General features: G+C 36.1%; 1 protein-coding gene across 1 annotated transcript in view; it reads left to right on the top strand.

Annotated features, from left to right (window-relative positions):
* Positions 1 to 20091, top strand: part of LOC131427758 (CD166 antigen-like) — a 1130565-nt gene that overhangs the window by 206360 nt on the left and 904114 nt on the right. Inside the window, exon 2 of the mRNA XM_058591222.1 lies at positions 5465 to 6256. Coding sequence (XP_058447205.1) covers positions 6130 to 6256 — 127 coding nt within the window. The 5' untranslated portion in view covers positions 5465 to 6129. The remainder of the gene's footprint in view (positions 1 to 5464; positions 6257 to 20091) is intronic.

The raw sequence follows: 20091 nt of genomic DNA, 5'->3' as shown, positions 1-20091 counted from the left end.
TCGCGCAAAAAAAGTTTTTGTTTAATGAAAGAAAATTTTACTTATCGGGGAGACCGGGGATGGTTGGCCGAAGGGGCAGGTAGGCCGAGTGGTTTTTCTGAAAAGGCTATTATGCGCAGTGGCGACATACATAATGATTTTGGTGGAGCATTAGGTCACTCATGTACCGACGTAATTTTAGGTGTTTTTGAGCTGTCGTTTGTGCAGAAGCACGTGTTTTCTTTTTTCGGTACTGGGGAGTAAATTTCTTTTTTTTTTGGTAAAGTAATACGTGTAACGCGAATCAATTTATATTCGATTTCCAAAAACATGGTACCATTGGTAATGGTATTCAACACTTTGCAAAATGGCATATCGGTTTCCAGTATAACCTTACTTTTATTTTTGTTAATCGTGATTGTTTTCGAAATCATTCATTGGGGCAGGCTGACCGAGTTGTAATTTTAGCTTAGAGCAATATGCGTCAAGGTCGTAAATCGCGAATCCAAAATTTTACCAATCCTCCAATTAAAATAGTATTGGAGGAGTAAAAAATGAAACCATGCGTAAGAGCGAACTCTGTTGAGGTAAAGCTGAAAAAGTTCACTAATGCTGCTGAAACAAAGTCCAAAATAGTTAAATGGATTCAAAAAACCAAGAAGGGGAGTTTTTTCACGAACCAACATAATAAAAAATGATGCATACTAATTTTTTTCAACTAATTAAAACGTTTATTGATACATTTTATGTGATTCACATATTTTTTCAAACTCGGCCAACCTACCCCGGCTCTGGGGTTGGTTGGCCGAGTTTTTTTTCTCAGCTTTTGATTGTTAATAACTAATTTCCTGATATTTATTCAGGAACGAAAAAAATCACACATGTGCGTGTAAGGTGTATCTTCATGATGAAGCAAACCGTTTATCAAAAAGTCTAACCAGAAAGAGTACACAAATTCCGAAAGCGAAACTCGGCCAACTAGCCCTGGTCTCCCTTACGTATACAAAACAATCCAACATGCTTCTGTGAATGTAATGTTTTACATTACGGAATTGGCCTGTCAAATGGATGAAGTAATTTGAAATAGGAATTTTTACACTAATCACCCTGTAATTTTGGAACCCGAAGCGGGATTCGAATTAAATTCAAGAATTTTATATGGGGCTACAGACATTCATTTGAATTTAAATTCATAAAAATCGGTTTAGTCATCTCCGAGAAAAGTGAGTGCAAAACAATGGTACATGCTTACATACACACACATATGCATATACAGACATTTTGCATGCTTGACGAACTGAGTCGAATGGTACATCATAGTCGACCCTGCGGGTCTCGGTGCAAAAGTTGGTTTTCACAGTAACAAAGTGCAGTTTGGACTAGACAATTTTTTTTCATAAAAACCTTTTTTTCCTAAAAGTGCTTATTATGCTTAGTTCGAACGGTTGTTAGAAAATAGAATCACCTAATTTGGGATTGAATTTTATCAAAATAAAAAATTGTGCATTATGCGAATCGATTTAAGATATTTCGAATCGATTATTCCAGTGTAGGGCTCGATTTGAAAAAAATTGAGTATTTTCACCTTTTTATTGATATAAAAATAGGTGTAGAATTTGCTCAAACTTTAGAAAAATTTTCGGAGGCCCGGAGGGCCGAGTTTCATATACCAATCGATTCAGATCGGCGAACTGAGCAAATGTTCGTGTGGATGTGTGTGTCTGTATGTGTGTTGTCAACATAGAGAACGAGATCTCAGAGATGACTGGATCAATTTTGTTTAAACTAGTCGCAAATTGAAGGTCCTGGTTGAGATCGGATGTTTACTTTTTGTGTTATAAAGACTGTCCCAAAAAGTATGGACGCAACCAAAAACCGCTGCCATTTCGCAATGGTTAAGAATCTGTCAATTTTTATGGCTGCGTCCTGTTGTTTACACTCTTCTCTAAAAATTTGTGCGGTTGTTTTCTTCATTTTCATTAGTTTGTTTCGAAATGCGTGGACTTTCAGCAGAACAACGTCGAAAAATTGTGTACAAATGGTGCACAGAACGCGCACTGTCACTGAGAAAGATAGCAAAAATGGAAGGAGTAAGTGAAAAGGCCGTGCGAAATGCATTCAGGAAGTTCGGTGAGGATAACACCTTTGAGTTGTTAAGTTGGATAGACGTATACTGAAGGCGTTCGAGTAAAAGAAGGAGGTTTCGGTTCGGGATGTGGCCAAAAAAGTGGGCACTTCGAAGTCAAATGTTCTTCGTGCTAAAGAACGTTTGAATCTCCGAACCTATAAGAAGCAGAAACAACCTAAACGTAGTCCAAAACAAGAAGCATCGATCAGTCCGAGGGTTCGAAAGCTGTACAATACGATTCTTGCTGGAAATTTGAACTCCATAATCATGGACGACGAAACCTACGTGAAACTCGATCCTTGCCAGGACTACAATATTATACGGTGCGAGAAGGCAAGTGTTAAACCACTCCGAGACATCGATAGAAGTCGAAAAATTTGGTAAGAAAGTAAGGTTTTGAAACACTTCATCACCACTGCTTCAATGAACAGCGAAATATACATCAAGGAACGACCCCATGATTCGAAGCCACAAGGATCCTGTTGTCTTCTGGCTTCTTACCACTACTCGAAATCAACGGTAGAATGGTATACTACCTAAAATGTCACTTTCGTCCCAAAAGACATGAATCCACCAAAATGACCACAACTTCGACCAATTGAGGAATTTTAGGGCATTAACGAAGGCACATCTTAGGAAACATGTCTCGGCGGCCGAATCCATTCAACAGTTCGGAAAAGATTGGAAAAAAGTGTCAAAATTTGTCGCCAAGAAGTCTTTAAATTACGTCTTTACGGAATTTAATGAGGAACGTTCGCAAGAAGGTGCGCCAGCTAGTCTACAATGGCTAAGCAGCAAATGTTGAGAATAATATTCTGTTGTTGTAGTCTAATATTATCAGTATATCGAATAAAATTTGAACATCTAACACTTGTGAATTATTTACAGCGAAATCAAAATGCGTCCATTTCTTCTGGGACAGTCTTTATTGAGTTTTATATCAAAACTTTCAGTTTTTGTACTATATCTTTCACGATGGACCTTGAAAACTGAATATGTTTTTAGACATAGATTCCGCACAATAATAGCTATCCAACAAGTCATAGATTGTTAAAATTAGTCCATTTGAAACGGAGATATCGACAATTTTGTTTAAGCGACTTTTCGTCTTATTCCAGCCGTAGGAGTTTTACGCGCTTGATGATAAAGTGATGTTTCGGAGCAAAATGAAACACGATTTTCAAAACTGTTTTGTGCAATTGTTTCTTAACACCTAAAAGACTACGCACAACATCTTTTGCATCACGTTTCGATTTTAGCACGGTTCTTTTTTGGCAACATAATCACTCGATCGTGACATATGTATTAGAAAGATGGTAGTATTTTCAAATTCAAAACAATTTTTTATTTATATTGATTTATCAGCTTGCAGCAATAATTGCTGGAAGAACACAACTTCCTACACCCTTATACCAAGTTTGTCGAGATAAGCAAATTTATTTGTGAAAAATAATTTCATTAATTTTTCTCGAAGATTACTTAACTGATTTCTACATACTTAGACTCATATGAACAGTCCTATGCTTATATAGAAAAGTTTTCTGAATTTCATTTGGATCCGACTTCTGGTTCCGGAACTACAGTATGATATATGTAATGAAATTGAAATAATGTCACTAATTTTGCTAGTAGATGGCTGAACTGATTGAAATAAAAGGTCTTAAGGTCTCATAAAAACTGCTTGTTTTGTTTAATCCGATCCGACTTCCGGTTCAGGAGATACAGGTTGATTAGTGAAAAAATTTCACATAAATTTATTGAATTTATTGGGTTCATAGATTTTGAGAGTCGATGACCAAATAAACTTATTTCAGTCTTACCGATATTCGATTTTCAATTTAGGAAGGTAGCCCAGAATTGTGTGTGGGACGCACTAGGATTTCTCTAAGATGGCTACACTGATTTCAAAAATTTCGGATCTAATGAAATGGTTAACAATCGATTTGGCGTATTTAACTGACTTTGGCTACACCGATTTGCAAATTCTGTGCCCGAAAGTATCGGGAATAGAGAAGCTAAAATAACCTTTTGGACAAAACGAATTTTTTAAACGGAAATTTAAATTAAAATGAACTGATGATCCCATAATTTGAAATTATTGAATGATTTCGGCTCCAATTTTCAAGTTACAGGGTGATGATTTTTCAAAACTCAAACCGTCATAGAATTTTTTTTCAAAGTTAGGCTCAAAACAATTTCAATTTATTCGTCATACTAATTCGACATACGAACTATTTTTGGTTATGCTGATTTCGAATACCGTTTCTGGAAGTAACATAAATAATGACAAAAACTTCAAAGAGGAACTCTTTTCTACGTCTCATGGAATACTTAATCGATTGTCATACGTTTAGATTGAAAGGAATTATTTTAAGGTTTCATACAATTTCTATCTTCGATTCGTCTTGCAGCTCCGAAATTACAAGATACGATATTCAATAAAATATTCATGCAAAAACACATGAGGATTGAAAAAAAAAGTATCATACAACTGCTAGGTAGATTAAGCACGTTTTATTTGAAAATTTAACTGATTTTGTTAAAACCGCAAGCACAGATTTGTCGCTGTTCGACTGTAATTATTTAAAGAAAATGGTGAACAAAATTTATCCCTTTCCAAAAGATAGTTTACATCTAGAAAAGAAAGTATGTGAAGTGGCTTTATGTGACGAGGTCTGCACGTTCAGAAAGTTTCATGAAAAGCGGAAAGGGTGCTGCCAGCATTTGTTCGAGTTGACGCGAAACTCGTTTATTAGCTTTACATTTTGGTTGTGGAATGTAAAGCGATTGTAGAATGTAAATTAAAATTCAACTGATAACTACCAAAGGAAAAAAGGGGTGAAACGGTATTACCTATCTGTAATTGATTCGATAAAGTGTTTTTACTTCAGAAAACTGTATTTTTCATATAGTTCTATATGGAATAAATTTGTCGGACAATAGTATCATGCTTAAAAAAAATTCTCTACAGGACCTTGTTTGACAAAATGAAAAATATGTAGTTTTCATTCTACGCGTTGGAAAAATAAACATTGCTTTGAATTATTTCAACGGGTCTAGAAATAACAAATCCTATGAGTGTGTTTTTACTCAGTCTGAATCGGGTCCTGTATCGGGAAAAAACATTTTTTATAAGCTTTGCCATACCATCGTTCCGTGGAAATTGTCAACACTCAGTGGCCGGAGTGGAGCACGTACCTACAGTCTGGCACCACAATTGATGATCCGAACATTCGGAACCGATTCATATGCAATTAAACAGTAACAAAGGCATTTCCCATATAAAACCAAATACCCCATATAAGCTGGTGAAGCTAAAATTTCTAAAAACACACCTTTCCTTCTCTTCTATTGCAGATTCCATTCTCATGGTTTCGTCGTAGTCCATAAATCACTTCCACCTGAAGGCAATGCGCAAACATGTGTGTGACAACGAGAATTTATCTGTCTGCGCTAAGTGAAACGGAAAATCCTCTTCGAAAACCACTTTTTATCAATATTCACAAAACAATAAAAATAAAAATAAAACAAAATCATCGTAATTGAGCACCATAGCATTTTACTACGTAGAACTTTGAATACACTCTGGCAACGGTGCAAATTTTTCCAATTCTGACACCTTCTGAAACTAGCTGAGCTTCGGAACAACAATCCACTCAACCCATCCGGCATCGGTTGAACGAGTAGGTCTCGTATGTAGTCGTCGTCGGTGCATTCAATCATCTCCTTAGCCATCCCGGGATCCTAACGACAGGCGGCAGTAGCTCTCGAGACAAGTGCCATCATTCGAAGCAACAACAACAACAACAGTAACACACAAAATAAAAAGAACAGTAAGAAAAGAGCTATCGAGTGAAAAGTAAACGGTGCGAAGAAGTGTGAATGTGGAAAATTGTTCACCAATCCAGTGCCAGTTCTGGTTAAGTTTGAAAAGCGAGGGAGAAAACGTCTCCCGGAATCGCTAGTGTCTCGGCGAAAAGAGTAGCAAATAGCAGTACACAATCGGAAAAGTGCGCTCCGCGATGGGAAAAATGAAACACCGCATAGCATTCAAATTTAATCAAGTGTTTCATATAATATTTATCAATATCGTTATTGCGCAGTTCACACTCGGATTACAGCAAACAACGACCGACAAGGAGAAACATGGTAAGTGGATTTGCTATTGTGCTTTTCGTGCCTTCCGAGCAAAAAAAAAAAGAGAAAAAAAATCGAGAAGGATTTTCCGTTCGCCCGGAATACAATTTTTGGGTCAACAAGTTTCGGAAAAAAATTTAACCTAAGTTAAATATTGAATTGTGAATCGTGTTTTAATACATTATGATCAATTCCATGAAACATGGAGTTTTCGCAAACAGTTCGAGCTACGTAAGATTTTCGCAGTTGAACTCATAAGGCTTGTTGGGATAAGTGATATTAATCAGTGAAAATAAAACTTGTTTGAAACGTCTATTTATTTTACACGGTTATTATTTTAAGTAGTTTTTGATTTTCTCCTATAGGCTATGAAGTCATTGCAAAAACCACACAGCTCGACATTTTTTTGTGATTTTACATTTTATAAGATGCACATAAATGGAGCGTCGTATTTCACACAAATTTATATTCAAGAACATGTAAAATTGAGTGATCTGAAAATTACATAGAATTACATTACATTTGATATAGAATAAAATGAAAGTCAAAAGATCGATATCAACAGCGCGCGACTTGAACCAAGAACCATCAGCTCACAAAGCACGTCAGGTAATCGACTGAACTACAGAAACCCTATATCTGCCATATAAATCCATTAGGCGGCACATGGTAGCCGAGTTCAAATTACATTCAGAGCCTGTCAAATTTTGTAAGAGTGAAATATTGCGTCATTTGAAATGTTATGTAGTTATGAATTGTATCGTTTGTAGAATTGGTGTCACATGTAAAATTCATATTTTATTCTGTGCAACTTTAGAACCGATGCCGGGATTGTCATATACCATTCGGTTCAGTTGGTCAAGATTGCAAAATATCTGCGTGTATATGTGCTTAAAATATGGACTGGATTTTCTCGGAGAATGAATTATATCTGTAAATTCTGTACTTCTGGTTCAAAATCACAGGGTGATGTGCATAAAAATGACAAAATATGTACTCAACTGGCTAAACCAGTTAAACTACAAACTTGGAAACTATCGATTCCATAGAACGTCATTTGATTTCATCCGGTAAAGATTTCTGGCTCCGGAATTACAAGATGATAAGTAATGAATTTTTATTTCAAGAACGTGTTTCTATACGCCGAAGCTAGCAAAACGAATAAGATTCTTTGAATTTTTCCTAAAATTCTTCAAATGTGCAGCTCTAAGGAGTGTATCGAAAATAAGCTATCCACAAATTTTTCTTTTAAATTATGATAAAAAACTACAAGGATCAGCCTCAAGGGGTTGTTCGAGCCATTGCTGTGGAACAAGGCAATCAAAATTTCTAATGATCGACATTTTCAATTAATCGTCACACTTGAATCCGCAAATGCACGAGGAGTCTGCTGTCTTTATTATGAACCAACAACGAACACGCGAACCCAGAATATAGACTATATTTGTCATGATTTGTATTTTTTTTTAGCCGACGAAATTACATCAATAGCCCAAATGTATGCAATTATATGTTTGTACATGATTGCGATACAGATATCGATATTTAAGCTTCTTTTCGCCAAGCTTGTGTTCATGTTTTGTATGCAAGTAGTTATTTTTATAGCGTTTCTCTACCATTACTACCGTTCTGCGATTTCGGTTGAAGCGATAAACTTTTTCTCATTATCAATCGAGTTCATCTTATAAAAATAAGAAATTAGTCTTAGCACTTAAAATTTACCCTGGGGTAGTTGTCAATTTCTCAGGCGAAACGACATAACATGGGATTTCATCCAATCTTTCATGACACAAGATCAGGGCATAGCAATTAAAGCTTCAAATCGTTTTATGGCACTTTCTGTCTTGCTGTCTAGCACCAACCTACCTCTAGCAAGCTACGTGTAGGACTGAAATAGAGATGGGCAATTCGCTCCTGAGCTGTTCCAGTGAATCGAATCATTGAAGTGAGCTGACAGCTCACAGCTCTTTTCAAAAGAACCGCAGCTCACCAACTCACTTATTTGCTACCCAGTTCACTGCATTATGACGAAGGGAACACGCTACGAGCTGATCGGATCTTCGGCTCTTTAAGAGATTCAATTTAGTCGACATCAATTAAAGATAAGTTAATTCGCATTGCATTCATTGCATCATTGCAAATCAATGATTCAATTTCGATCATGCATATGAAAGAAAACCGGTACATAAGAAAAACGGCGCACAAAATGAACCTTAAGTTTAAACTAAAAGAGCTGATGAGCTGATACATCGAATCGATTCACTTTGGTGAGCTGATCGGTTCGGAGCTGTTCACCAAAATGAGCTGTTTTGCACACCTCTAGACTGAAACGTTAGCTATAATTTCGCTTCTATTTATAACTTCGCGTGCTTCAAACAGCTTCGCTTTTGCATCGTTTGACCAATCAGAGCGCTGCTTTCCCTTTGATATATCGCTTACTCCTTCAAAACCGTCGACTATGGCAGGGAAATCCGGTATGCCGGAGATTTTTTGCAGACAAAATAGGACACTGCTAGCTATCAACCAACATTTCAATGATATACAATTCAAAATACATGGCTATGAACATTCAAATCAATACGTAGAAATATTTCCAATCAATTGGTGACATGTGATTAATAATTGATACAAAATTGAATGAGCTGTAATGGTTCAAAACCTGACCACATTTCTACGTGTATTTTTCTTGGGTTTCTAGTTTGCACCCCTATATAGAAAACAAAAATGTGTTCCACATTAAAACGATATTTTATTCAAACTAAAAATTAATCCTTTATTGTACGAGGTTAAACATAAGCATAATGAAAACCGAATGAAATTTAAATTATTCATTCACGAATTTTCGAACTTTCGATCGATCGTTCTTCATCAAGTACCGGACAAGTGTTGCATCGCATTTTTTGGACGCTTGAGCCCAAATTTATTTGAACTCCTGCATGTTCCCAGCTGCCTCACCAGTCTTCTTGAAGACCCTCTTCACGATTGCCCAGTAACGTTCGATGGGTCGAAGCTGTGGGCAATTTGGTGGATTGATATTTTTCTCAACGAAATTTATACCCTTTTCCGCAAGCCAATTGAGAGTAATTTTGGCATAGTGAACCGACGCTAAATCCGGCCAAAACAGTGAAGGTGTACTATGCTTCTTATATAAAGGCAGCAATCTCTTCTGAAGTCACTCAGATCGATAGATTTCTGCATTTATAGTTTCGGTAATGTGATAAACGGTTTACTTCAAAACACAGGAACATATTGCTTGCCATACCAGTACCTTTCAACCGAATTTCTCCACTTGAATCGACCTGCCCGCATCGCTCACATCCTCCCCAACGACGACAGAAAAGTATTGTGGACCTGGAAGGGTTTTTGAGCCCTCCTTTACATAAGTCCGTCCATCAAAAGACTCGAATGCAATTTCTGGGCCTTGTTGCTGCTCGCTTCTTCTGTTCTACATTTTGTTTCAAGGTTTTCTGCTTCTTGTAGGTCTTCAGGTAATTTCGCTTCTTAATAAGCTGGATCATTCCGACACTCGTTCCTACTTTTTTGACCAAATTACGTATCGACATTGATTTGTTCTTCATGATTAGAGATACCTCCTTCTGGTCCAGTTTTGGGTTGGAAGAATCGGGTATTCTCCTTCTTCCTGATAACTCATCCGAAGAATAGTGTTCCCCAAACTTATTAAAGATAGTTTTAACACTGGAGCGATGAATTCCAAACTGATTCGCCAATTTTCGCATAGTAATACCCTTCTCACTTAGCCATGTGTCCAGAACCTTAATTTTTCACTTCCTTTTCAATACGCGACATTTTGAAAACGCAGATCTTCAACCGCACAAACAAGTAAACAAACGAAAGCTGACAGCCAAACGCACAGCATGCTGTGATCTGAGCATAAAAAACCATCACAAATACATGCGTAATTAGTCTGTACCGGTTTCCTGGTTGCTGGTTTATCCACATTAACCAATGACTTTAGGTATTTCTATAAAACTAATAAAGTGGCGTCAAATCACAATAACGTAGAAGCCAATTTACCAATCCATTTTTCGAAATAATGTTGTCGTTGAAATGTTTTTTCAATAAGTCGATTGTTTCGGTTGCAGTATCACAAGTGGCATCATCCTGTTGAAACCATATTTCGTCCACATCCATATCTTGAAGATTTAGAAACAAAAATTCATTGATCATCTTGCTGAATCGATTTCCATTCACGGTATTGTGTCGTCCTCAATTATTGATGTTATTTATTTTCTTTATAGGGATGCAAGTCAGAAACTCAAGGAAAAATACACGTAGAAATGTGGTCAAGTTTTAAACACTTACAACTCAGTATATTTTGTATCAATTATTAATATTATTTCATTATTTGATTGGAAATATTTCTAAGATTCAATTTGAATGTATCAAGCCACGTATTTTCAATTACAAATGATTGAAATTGTGATTAGTAGCGAGCAGTGTCCTATTTTGTCTGCAAAAAATCTCCAACATATCGGATTTCCCTGCCATAGACAACGGTTTTGAAAGAGTAAGCGATATATCAAAGGGAAAGCATCGCTCTGATTGGTCAAACGATGCAAAAGCGAAGCTGTTGGAAGCACGCAAATCTATAAATATAAGCAAAATTATAGCTAACGTTTCTGTCCTACGCGTAGCATGCTAGAGGTAGGTTGTTGCTAGACTGCAAGGCAAAAAGTGCCATAAAACGATTTGAAGCTTTCATTGATATGCCCTGATCTTGTATCATGCAAGCTCGGATGAAATTCCATGTTATGTCGTTTCGCCTGAGAAATTGACTACCCAGAATAAATTTTGAGTGCTTAAGATTAATTTCTAATTTATATGAGATGAACTCGATTGATAATGAGAAAAAGTTTATCGCTTTAACCGATCGGAGAATGGTAGAGAAACATAACGCTATGAAAACAACTGCTTGCATACAAAACTTGAACACAAACTTGGCGAAGAGAAGCTTAAATCACGCATTTTTTTGAGAACGGCCAATAAGCCGTCCATCAACATTCACTTTGAAGAGTAATTCCGAATGACTCGGCACTCGCTGAGAGTAAGTCATAATAGTAAACGGCAGGAAAAAGTTTTCTCTTTCGTCTGGTCTTAAATTTAATACTCTATCTTTCTTGGCTCGCTTGAAATTTCTTTCGTAAGTGGAAGTTGACAGGTTGCTTATTGGCCGTTCTCAAAAAAAAAAAAACGGGTGAAATATATTAAACGGCCTAAACTTAAATTGTCTTTCAGACAACAGATTAATCCCTATTGAAAAAACTTAACCGATAAATTGCGTTGAGGAGGGCATTCTAAGAAGCGCCAAAAATTGATTCCTTAATTGAAATTGTCGTAATCAACTGACAAAAGTATACAAGTTTTTTAATTGTGTTATGTTAGGATCGTTCTAATATATGCACTCCCTGAACTCAGTTCCTAAATTCACTAAATATTTTACTAAAAAGAATATATCAACGTATTTGACGTATGTTGAAATCAAGGAAAAATATTCGTCCATGATTCATTCGTAAATTGACAAGATTCGGATTTTTACATGCGCAGACAGGTTTCATAGAGAATACAGAATTATACAGATTTCACAAAAAAAAAATAGAAAAAGACAAATTAAAGTTTATCGTGACGAGCTAAAAGTTTTGTGATCAATAAACGAATCATAAATTGATCTGAATACCTCAAGATTGTTTAGGTATTTGAAAATCAGCACAGAATCATAACAATACTAACATTTGAAACTTTGAAAAAAATTGAATTTCGTATTTTGAAACTTTATTGCCAAACTGAGAGTTAAATGGCCTGACTTAAGGCTGCACGTTGAGCGTTGCAATCACACGTCAACTTACGAAGTCAACATTTGGGAAGTATAAGGAATTGAAATTATGTTTTGTTGATTCCGATTATTGTAATATAATAGTTTTCAATCATTGATTTGGTTGTTCTCAAGTGAAGTATGGATGTGGAACGTTCATTGAATTTCTCATTCTATCAATTTTATTATCATATATAATACTATGGTATTTCTCAAAATAATTTTCTTAGATTCTTAAAGAAATAACCGAAATCGGTTTTTTAGTCATCTACTGATAATGCTTACCGATTGGAGTAGTTCTTATGCCGATTTAGATTTCTTTTAAATTTTTTGCCCCACTTCTTTAAGTGATGCTATAAAGTTTTTAACCCTATAATTCCGGAACCGGAAGTAGGATCAAGATAAAGATCAGGATCACCGAATGGGACTACAGGACCTTTCATTTGAATCTAAGTTTGTGAAAACCGGTCAAACCATCGCAGAGAAAAGTGAGTGAGATCCATTTTGGAAAATATGACCACTATTTCCGGTGCATCCGGAATCGTAAACCGGGAGCCAGGATAGTCGAAATCAGTTTGTTTGACCGTCTACTGATGATAACTATCGAATAGAGTAGTTTTAAGGCCAGTTTAGACATTTTTTTACGTGTTTTGTTTCGCCCTTTAAGTGATGGTATAAAGTTTTTAACACACTTTACTCTATAACACCGGAACCGGAAGTCGGATCAAGATATAATTCAGAAGACCATTTACTCCGGGGCGCGGTTCAAAAGTAGGTGATTGCATAATGTTTCTATATTAGAAAAGCAAAATTTTCGATTAAGTAGTGAACATACATATATGCAGATGTTTTATTCAGGATTTTACAGATTTGCTATTAAAATATCTAGCATCCCTGCAATTACGCCAAAATATTTCTTGCTCGAAAAGAAAATCTAGTGTGATATTTAGAAAGTGAGACTTGCTTTGGAGATGAACGCATATTGGCTTATGTTGTCATTCGGCTTGTATTTTTAGTCAGTCGTTTTGTATTTTTATTCAAACCATAGCGGAAGGTTTCAAAAACTAGAGCTCAATATTGTAACGTATTTTCAAGGAACAAAATAGGGGAAAGACCAATTCATAGCGTACAGAAAATCATGGCTTGTTAAATGCTCCTACTGACACTAACAGCTAAACAGAATCCTTCCAGTTCGGGGCTTGAACATACGGCAACTAACAGTTCGGCTGAAAAGTTCGTATCGTTTAATAGAAACACACATTTTTTTGCCAAAATTCGTTTTTATTATTCAACATAATTTCCAACAGAGGCGATACAGCGATTATAGCGATCTTCCAACTTTTCGATACCATTTTTGTAGTACGATTTGTCCTTTGCCTCAAAATAGGCCTCAATTTCAGAGATTACCTCTTCATTGCTTCTAAATTTTTTACCAGCGAGCATTCTCTTGAGGTCTGAGAACAGAAAAAAGTCACTGGGTTCCAAATCTGGAGAATACGGTGGATGAGGGAGCAATTCGAAGCCCAATTCGTTCAATTTCAGCATGGTTGTTCGTTGTTGTTTTTGATCGATTGTGAGCTCACGCGGCACCCATTTTGCACAAAGCTTTCTCATATCCAAATATACGTGAATAATATGTCCAACACGAGCTATCTTGATCAACTTCACTTTACGGTCATTGAAAATCATTTTGTGGATTTTTTTCACGTTTTCATCGGTAACAGCCTCTTTTGGACGTCCACTGCGTTCATCGTCTTCGGTGCTCATATGACCAGTACGAAATTTTGCAAACCACGAATTGTTTCTTCGCCCGGTGCAGAGTCTGGATAACACTCATCAAGCCATTTTTTGGTATCGGCGGCACTTTTTTTCATCAAAAAGTAGTGTTTCATCAACACACGAAATTCCTTTTTTTTAATTTTTTTCACAATAACAAAAGTAGCTTCACTCAAAATGCAATATCTCACAAACTAATAATCAGATAGCTGTCAAATTTATACACGTATCTTTTGAAGGTTGGTACTAACTGAAAATGGTATGGATTTAATTCTAGTGGCGCCCTCTCATAGAAACGATACGAACTTTTCAGCCGATCTGTTATATAGGTATTATATAGTGTAGTGTGTATAGTGCGAACGATATTTATTGTTATGAGGAGCGAATGTTTTGTTTTCAGCAGCTTCGAGTAAAATGGCGAATTGTAAAGCGTTTTTCCTAATATATCAAGAAAAAAATAGTGTTGTATGTGGGCTTGAACGTCAAACGTTTCTCATATTAATTAGATTTTTTCGAAAATGTTACTAGAAGATTCTGTGAACTATTTTTTCAATCATGAATAAAATAAGAAACTTTTTTTTGGGTATAAACTAACATAACCTTTTCGATTTGTAAACAGTTATGTCAAGTTAATAAGAATTTTTCTTTATTTTGCATCGTCGCACTAAATGATTCAACACACTTTACTCTATAGTTCTGGAACCGGAAGTCGGATTCGGATGAAATTAAACAGTAACCTATGAGATTATTTTATTTGAGCCTGTTTGTGGAAATCGATCAAATCATCTCTGAGAAAATTGAGTGTGTCTCGTTTTAAACTATTTGACCACTGAAAAAAATAAATTTTGATGTGGCAACCCTGCACGCTAAACAAATTGAACATGCTGCGAACGCAGCAAAACCACACGTACCGTCGCGTACTAGTTTTGCATCGTCATTTTGAATGTCGATTTGTATGTTTTGATACTCATCGCCCTATAATTTCGGAACCGGAAGTCGGATCTTGAGAGAGAATGAGAACTTTAATTTGAATCATGACTCTTGAAAATCTTCTTAACCGTTGCTGAGAAATCGAAATGAGTTTGTTTTTGGAGATTTCCTTCTCTATTATCAAAGCATCGATAATAGAGAAGGAAATCTCCAAAAACAAACTCACAAAAGCGGAAACCGAGGACTAGTAGTCCCAAAGTAGTTATTTTTATTTACAAGCTAACAAGATCTACCAACTAGATGAATTTAGCAGTAAGTTTTATAAAAATGTGCACTTCGTTTCGCTATCGCTTGTGAAAAATTACTCATGAAATTGAAAATTTTCGCTAATCGCACTGTAATACCATAACCGGAAATCGGATTTGGATGAACCTTTCGAGGATTTTTTAAAGAATTTTAAGACCTTTTATTTGCTTCCTTAATTGTGAAAATCGGGTAAGAAATTTCCGAGAAAATTGAGTGCGCATTTTTTTTAATAAATTTGCTCATTTTTCCTTGTAATTCCGGAACCGGAAATAGGATGCAAATGAAATTCACGAAAATTGTATGAGGTAAAAAGACCTTTCATTTGAATATAAGTTTGTGAGCCATCTCTGAGAAAATTGAGTGACACACACATACACACACACACACACACACACACACACACACACACACACACACACACACACACACACACACACACACACACACACACAGAGACATTCTGTGATCTCGACGAACTGAGTCGAATGGTACATGACAGTCGGTTGTAAAGTCGGTGTTCACAGCGATTGCATAGGCTTTCTATATGAGAAGGGCAAAAATTTCATTCAACATTAGTTTGATTAATAATTTGCGCTAAGTTTGTTCAAATTCACTTCTACAAAGATCATTTCAAAGGCATGATTACAACTCTGGGCGGATTGATACAGGTTTGCTTATTACATTTGAAAGATTCTGATATCACGAGAGACTTCCGGCTTCTAAAACCTCAGTAGTCTTCAAGACGATTCTTCGGCTAACATTTCGAACCTGTTAGTTAGTGTGTAATCTATTTCTAATTTTCATCGGCTTTAAAATGTAGGCTGAAAATTTATACGCTCGGTTCGAGCTATGATTTCATTTGAAGAACACTTTTCCATATATTGTACACTGCTACAGCAATATTCGTGCTTATTTAGAAAGACACCCCGCCGAGTGTAGGTCCAGTATCGGTCAATGAAATAGTAGAGTGTGTCGTTTGAAAGGATAAAAATAGAAGTAACCAACCATCAAGAGCTTTAGCTTCCACTTCGAAACAAGTATCGCAACCATTCCGCCTTGAAATATAATCTTAAGTAACTATTGTTTTCAATATCCATTCACCCAGAAAACGACACTTCGAGTGGGGGTGCAAGAAAAAAATTTCTTCGATTCGTTCGCCCCATACCGTTTTTGTCACCGCCATTCGGCACCCAGCAAATAAACATATCAAGGCGGGGGGACCAATATCTCATCTGAAGTACGTACGGCAGAAAGCAGCCAAGCTAAGTATCATCATCATCATCATCATCAGTACTCCACCACTACCAGTGCCAAGCCGGCTTCTTCCAGCGGATATCAAGCGAAGCTACATCATCACCCCCATGTGCACAATGTGCTCATGGAGAGAACCAACCAAGATCTGCAAGACGTCAACAAGTTCTCAATCAATCACACTGGAGCCGTGTTTGATAAGGTTTCCCTTCAATCTCACCTTTTGTACGCATGCTACTACTTTTCAACCAACGAATTCGCCTGGGAGGAGACCGTGAAGTTTCAGGGGTGTGAGGAGGGGGATGGTATCACTGGTTCACACGAATTCTTTTTCTTCGGCACGGAACCTGACACGGTTGACAAGAGCTTCGCACTCGACCAGTGTCGTAGCAGTCGGTTCCCGGGGAAGAAGAAGAAAAAAAAGAGAAAACGAATCCTACTCAATTGCGCCAGCTTACAATGGCACGGGAATTTACCCCACATTTCGTTCTCGAATTGAATGATGGATGTTCTGATGGGGGAAACAAAACATTGAAGCTGCATCGATCAACGAATGTGTATAAGTTCCGATATCACAAGAGACTTCCGGGGTAATGGTTGTTTCTATAAACGGCGACGGAAAAAATGTCGACATTTTCACGAGAAAATTTCTTCATTGTCAAAACGGCTTGCAAGATTCGTTTGAAATTGGAAAATTCATTATTAATTTCAATCGTTATGTCGTTTTGAGCCGTATGGAGCTTGGTTTTCATCAGAATCCTACGCAAAAAAGACAAGAAAAAAAACATTAATTTATGAAACAGCAGAAATGAACATTTGTGACAAAAAACTTCGCTAAATTCTTTAATAACGGAAATTATTTTACTAAGAGGCAGAAGGGACATGAAAAAAGATTTCGCATATTAGTATCCAGCGAAGGGTCGGGCGTCTCGAGGTGAGTTTTCTAATATTCTTGTGTGCAAAGTAGGTGCTTTTTTTAATAACTGTTTATTGGAATATGAGTTAAAATTAAATTATTAAGATTTGAATTGGGTGTTCAGCCACAAGTGATGACTTTTCAGCCCTATTATATATGGTTGTTACCACGAGGACATCATTTGCTTACGCAATTCTGAGATTTTTGTGTATGGAAAATTCTAAACCTACTTGTATTATGTAATGGGAAAAAGGAACTTATATACTAACTTACTCACTAATACAGAGAGCGAATCGATTCAATTGAAGATTGCATCGATTTTTGTCGGAATTTGCTTATAATATTATGTGACATGACATCTAATGGTTCTATATTTGTGAGTCTGTGTAACTCATTTGTACTAAACCAGGGAGGACGCTTCAAAATCATTTTCAGAATTTTATTCTGAATCCATTGAACCGTTTTCTTCCTGGTGGAACAACAACTTGACCAAATTGGTACTGCATAAAGCATGGCTGGTCTGAAAATTTGTTTATAAATTAACAATTTGTTTTTTAGACAGAGCTTAGAATTTCTGTTTATAAGAGGATATAAACATTTAATATATTTATTACACTTTGCCTGGATTCCTTCAATGTGATCCTTGAAAGTGAGTTTTTTGTCATACGTTAAACCTAAGTATTTAGCTTGATCAGATCATGTCAATTCCAAGCCATTCAATTTGAGAATGTGATTATTGTTTGGTTTAAGAAAAGAAGCTCTTGGCTTATGAGGAAAGATAATTAATTGCGTTTTTGCTGCATTTGGTTTAATTTTCCATTTTGACAGATAATCACTGAAAATATTTAAACTTCTTTGTAGGCGACTGCAGATCACTTTTAGATTTCTACCCGTGGCTAACAGACTTGTGTCGTCACAGAATAGCGATTTCTGACAACCAACGGGTAGATTTGGAAGATCAGAAGTGAAAATATTATACAAGATTGGAGCTACGCTCGAACCCTGCGGAACCCCGGCTCGTACGGGTAGCAATTCAGATTTACAATTCTGCTAGCTAACCTGAAGAGTACGATCAGTTAAATAATTTTGAATCATTTTGATCAAATAAATAGGAAACTGGAAATCAGACATATTTACCTTTGTGCCAAACACTGTCGAATGATTTTTCTATGTCTAGAAGAGCAACTCCAGTTGATAACCCAGAAGATTTATTTGCTTTTATAATGTTTGTAACTCTTACAAGTTGATGAGTAGTTGAATGTTCATGACGAAATCCAAACTACTCTGGTAAAAATGTTTAATTCTCATTTATATGAGACATCATTCTCAACAAGATATTTTTTTCAAAAAGTTTACTGATAGAAGAAAGTAAGCTAATTGGTCGATAACTTGATGTTTCTGCTGGGTTTTTATCAGGTTTGAGGATAGGAATTACTTTAGCGTTTTTCCATCTTCTTGGGAAGTAAGCCAATGAAAAACACTTGTTGAAAATTTTAACCAAGAGATTCTAGGCAACATCGGGAAGATTTTTAATAAGAATATTAAAAATTCCATTATTACCCGGAGCCTTCATGCTTTTAAGTTTCCTAATAATTGATTTAATTTCATCAAAATTCGTCTCAATAATGTCATCTTGTGGTAACAAATGGGTTGAAATATGATCATATTTCAGTGAGACTTCATTTTCAATAGGACTCACAACGTTCAAATTAAAATTATGTACACTCTCGAACTGCTGAGCAAGTTTTTGAGATTTTCCTTGAGAGCAGGAATTGGTTTCTGAGGTTTCTTAAGAACCTTAGAAAGTTTCCAGAAAGGTTTAGAATATGGTTTAATTTGTTCAACTTCATTTCTCAAAAGAGTAAATCTATGTTTGATTTCTTTTTGTAAATCCTTAACTATGTTTTTCATAGTAGGATCACGAGAACGTTGATATTGTCGTCGACGAACATTCTTCATCCGAATGAGCAGTTGAAGATTGTCATCGATGATAGGAGAATTTAATTTAGTTTGAGCTTTGGGAACTGAAAGATTTCTAGCTTCGATAATGTAATGATTCAAATTATCAATTGCTGTATCGATGTCCGCAGAATTTTCTAAAATAGTTTCATGATCCACATGATTTTCAATGTGAGATCTGTAATCCAACCAATTAGCTCTATGATAGTTGAATATAGAACTAATTGGATTAATTAAAGCTTCGTTGGAAAGTCTGAATGTTACTGGAAGATGATCTGAGTCAAAGTCAGCATGTGTAATCGGTTCACTACAAATGTGACTTTGATCTGTTAGGACCAGATCAATTGTAGACGGGTTTTTCACAGAAGAGAAACAAGTCGGATTACTGGGATGAAGAACTGTGAAGTAACCAGCTGAGAGTTGATTATGAAGTATTTTACCATTACTATTATTTTGCCTACAATTCCACTAGACATGCTTAGCATTTAAGTCCCCTATTACCAAACATTTCGATCGATATCTTGTGAGTTTTTGAAAATCGCCGTTAAAGAAATTTAATTGTTCGCCGGTGCATTGGAACGGCAAATATGCTCCAGCGATGAAATAAATTCCATAAATGGTTTCAACTTCGATTCCCAAGCTTTCAATAGCTTTAGTATTGAAAGAAGGTAAAATTTGATGTTTAATTTGCCGTTGGACAAAAATGGAAACTCCACCACCCATTCCAGTAAACCTGTCAAATCGATGAACCACATAATGTGGATTGCTTATCAATTTGAACTTTGGTTTAAGAAAAGTTTCTTTAGCAATGGCAATATGAATTTTGTGAACTTTGAGAAAATTATAAAATTCACCTTCAGTCGATTTTAATAATCGAGC

Source organism: Malaya genurostris, chromosome 2, assembly GCF_030247185.1.
Source record: "Malaya genurostris strain Urasoe2022 chromosome 2, Malgen_1.1, whole genome shotgun sequence".
NCBI classification, from domain to species: Eukaryota; Metazoa; Arthropoda; class Insecta; order Diptera; family Culicidae; genus Malaya; species Malaya genurostris.
Note: the sequence above shows the minus strand (reverse complement) of the source record. Positions and strands in the feature narration are given on the sequence as shown.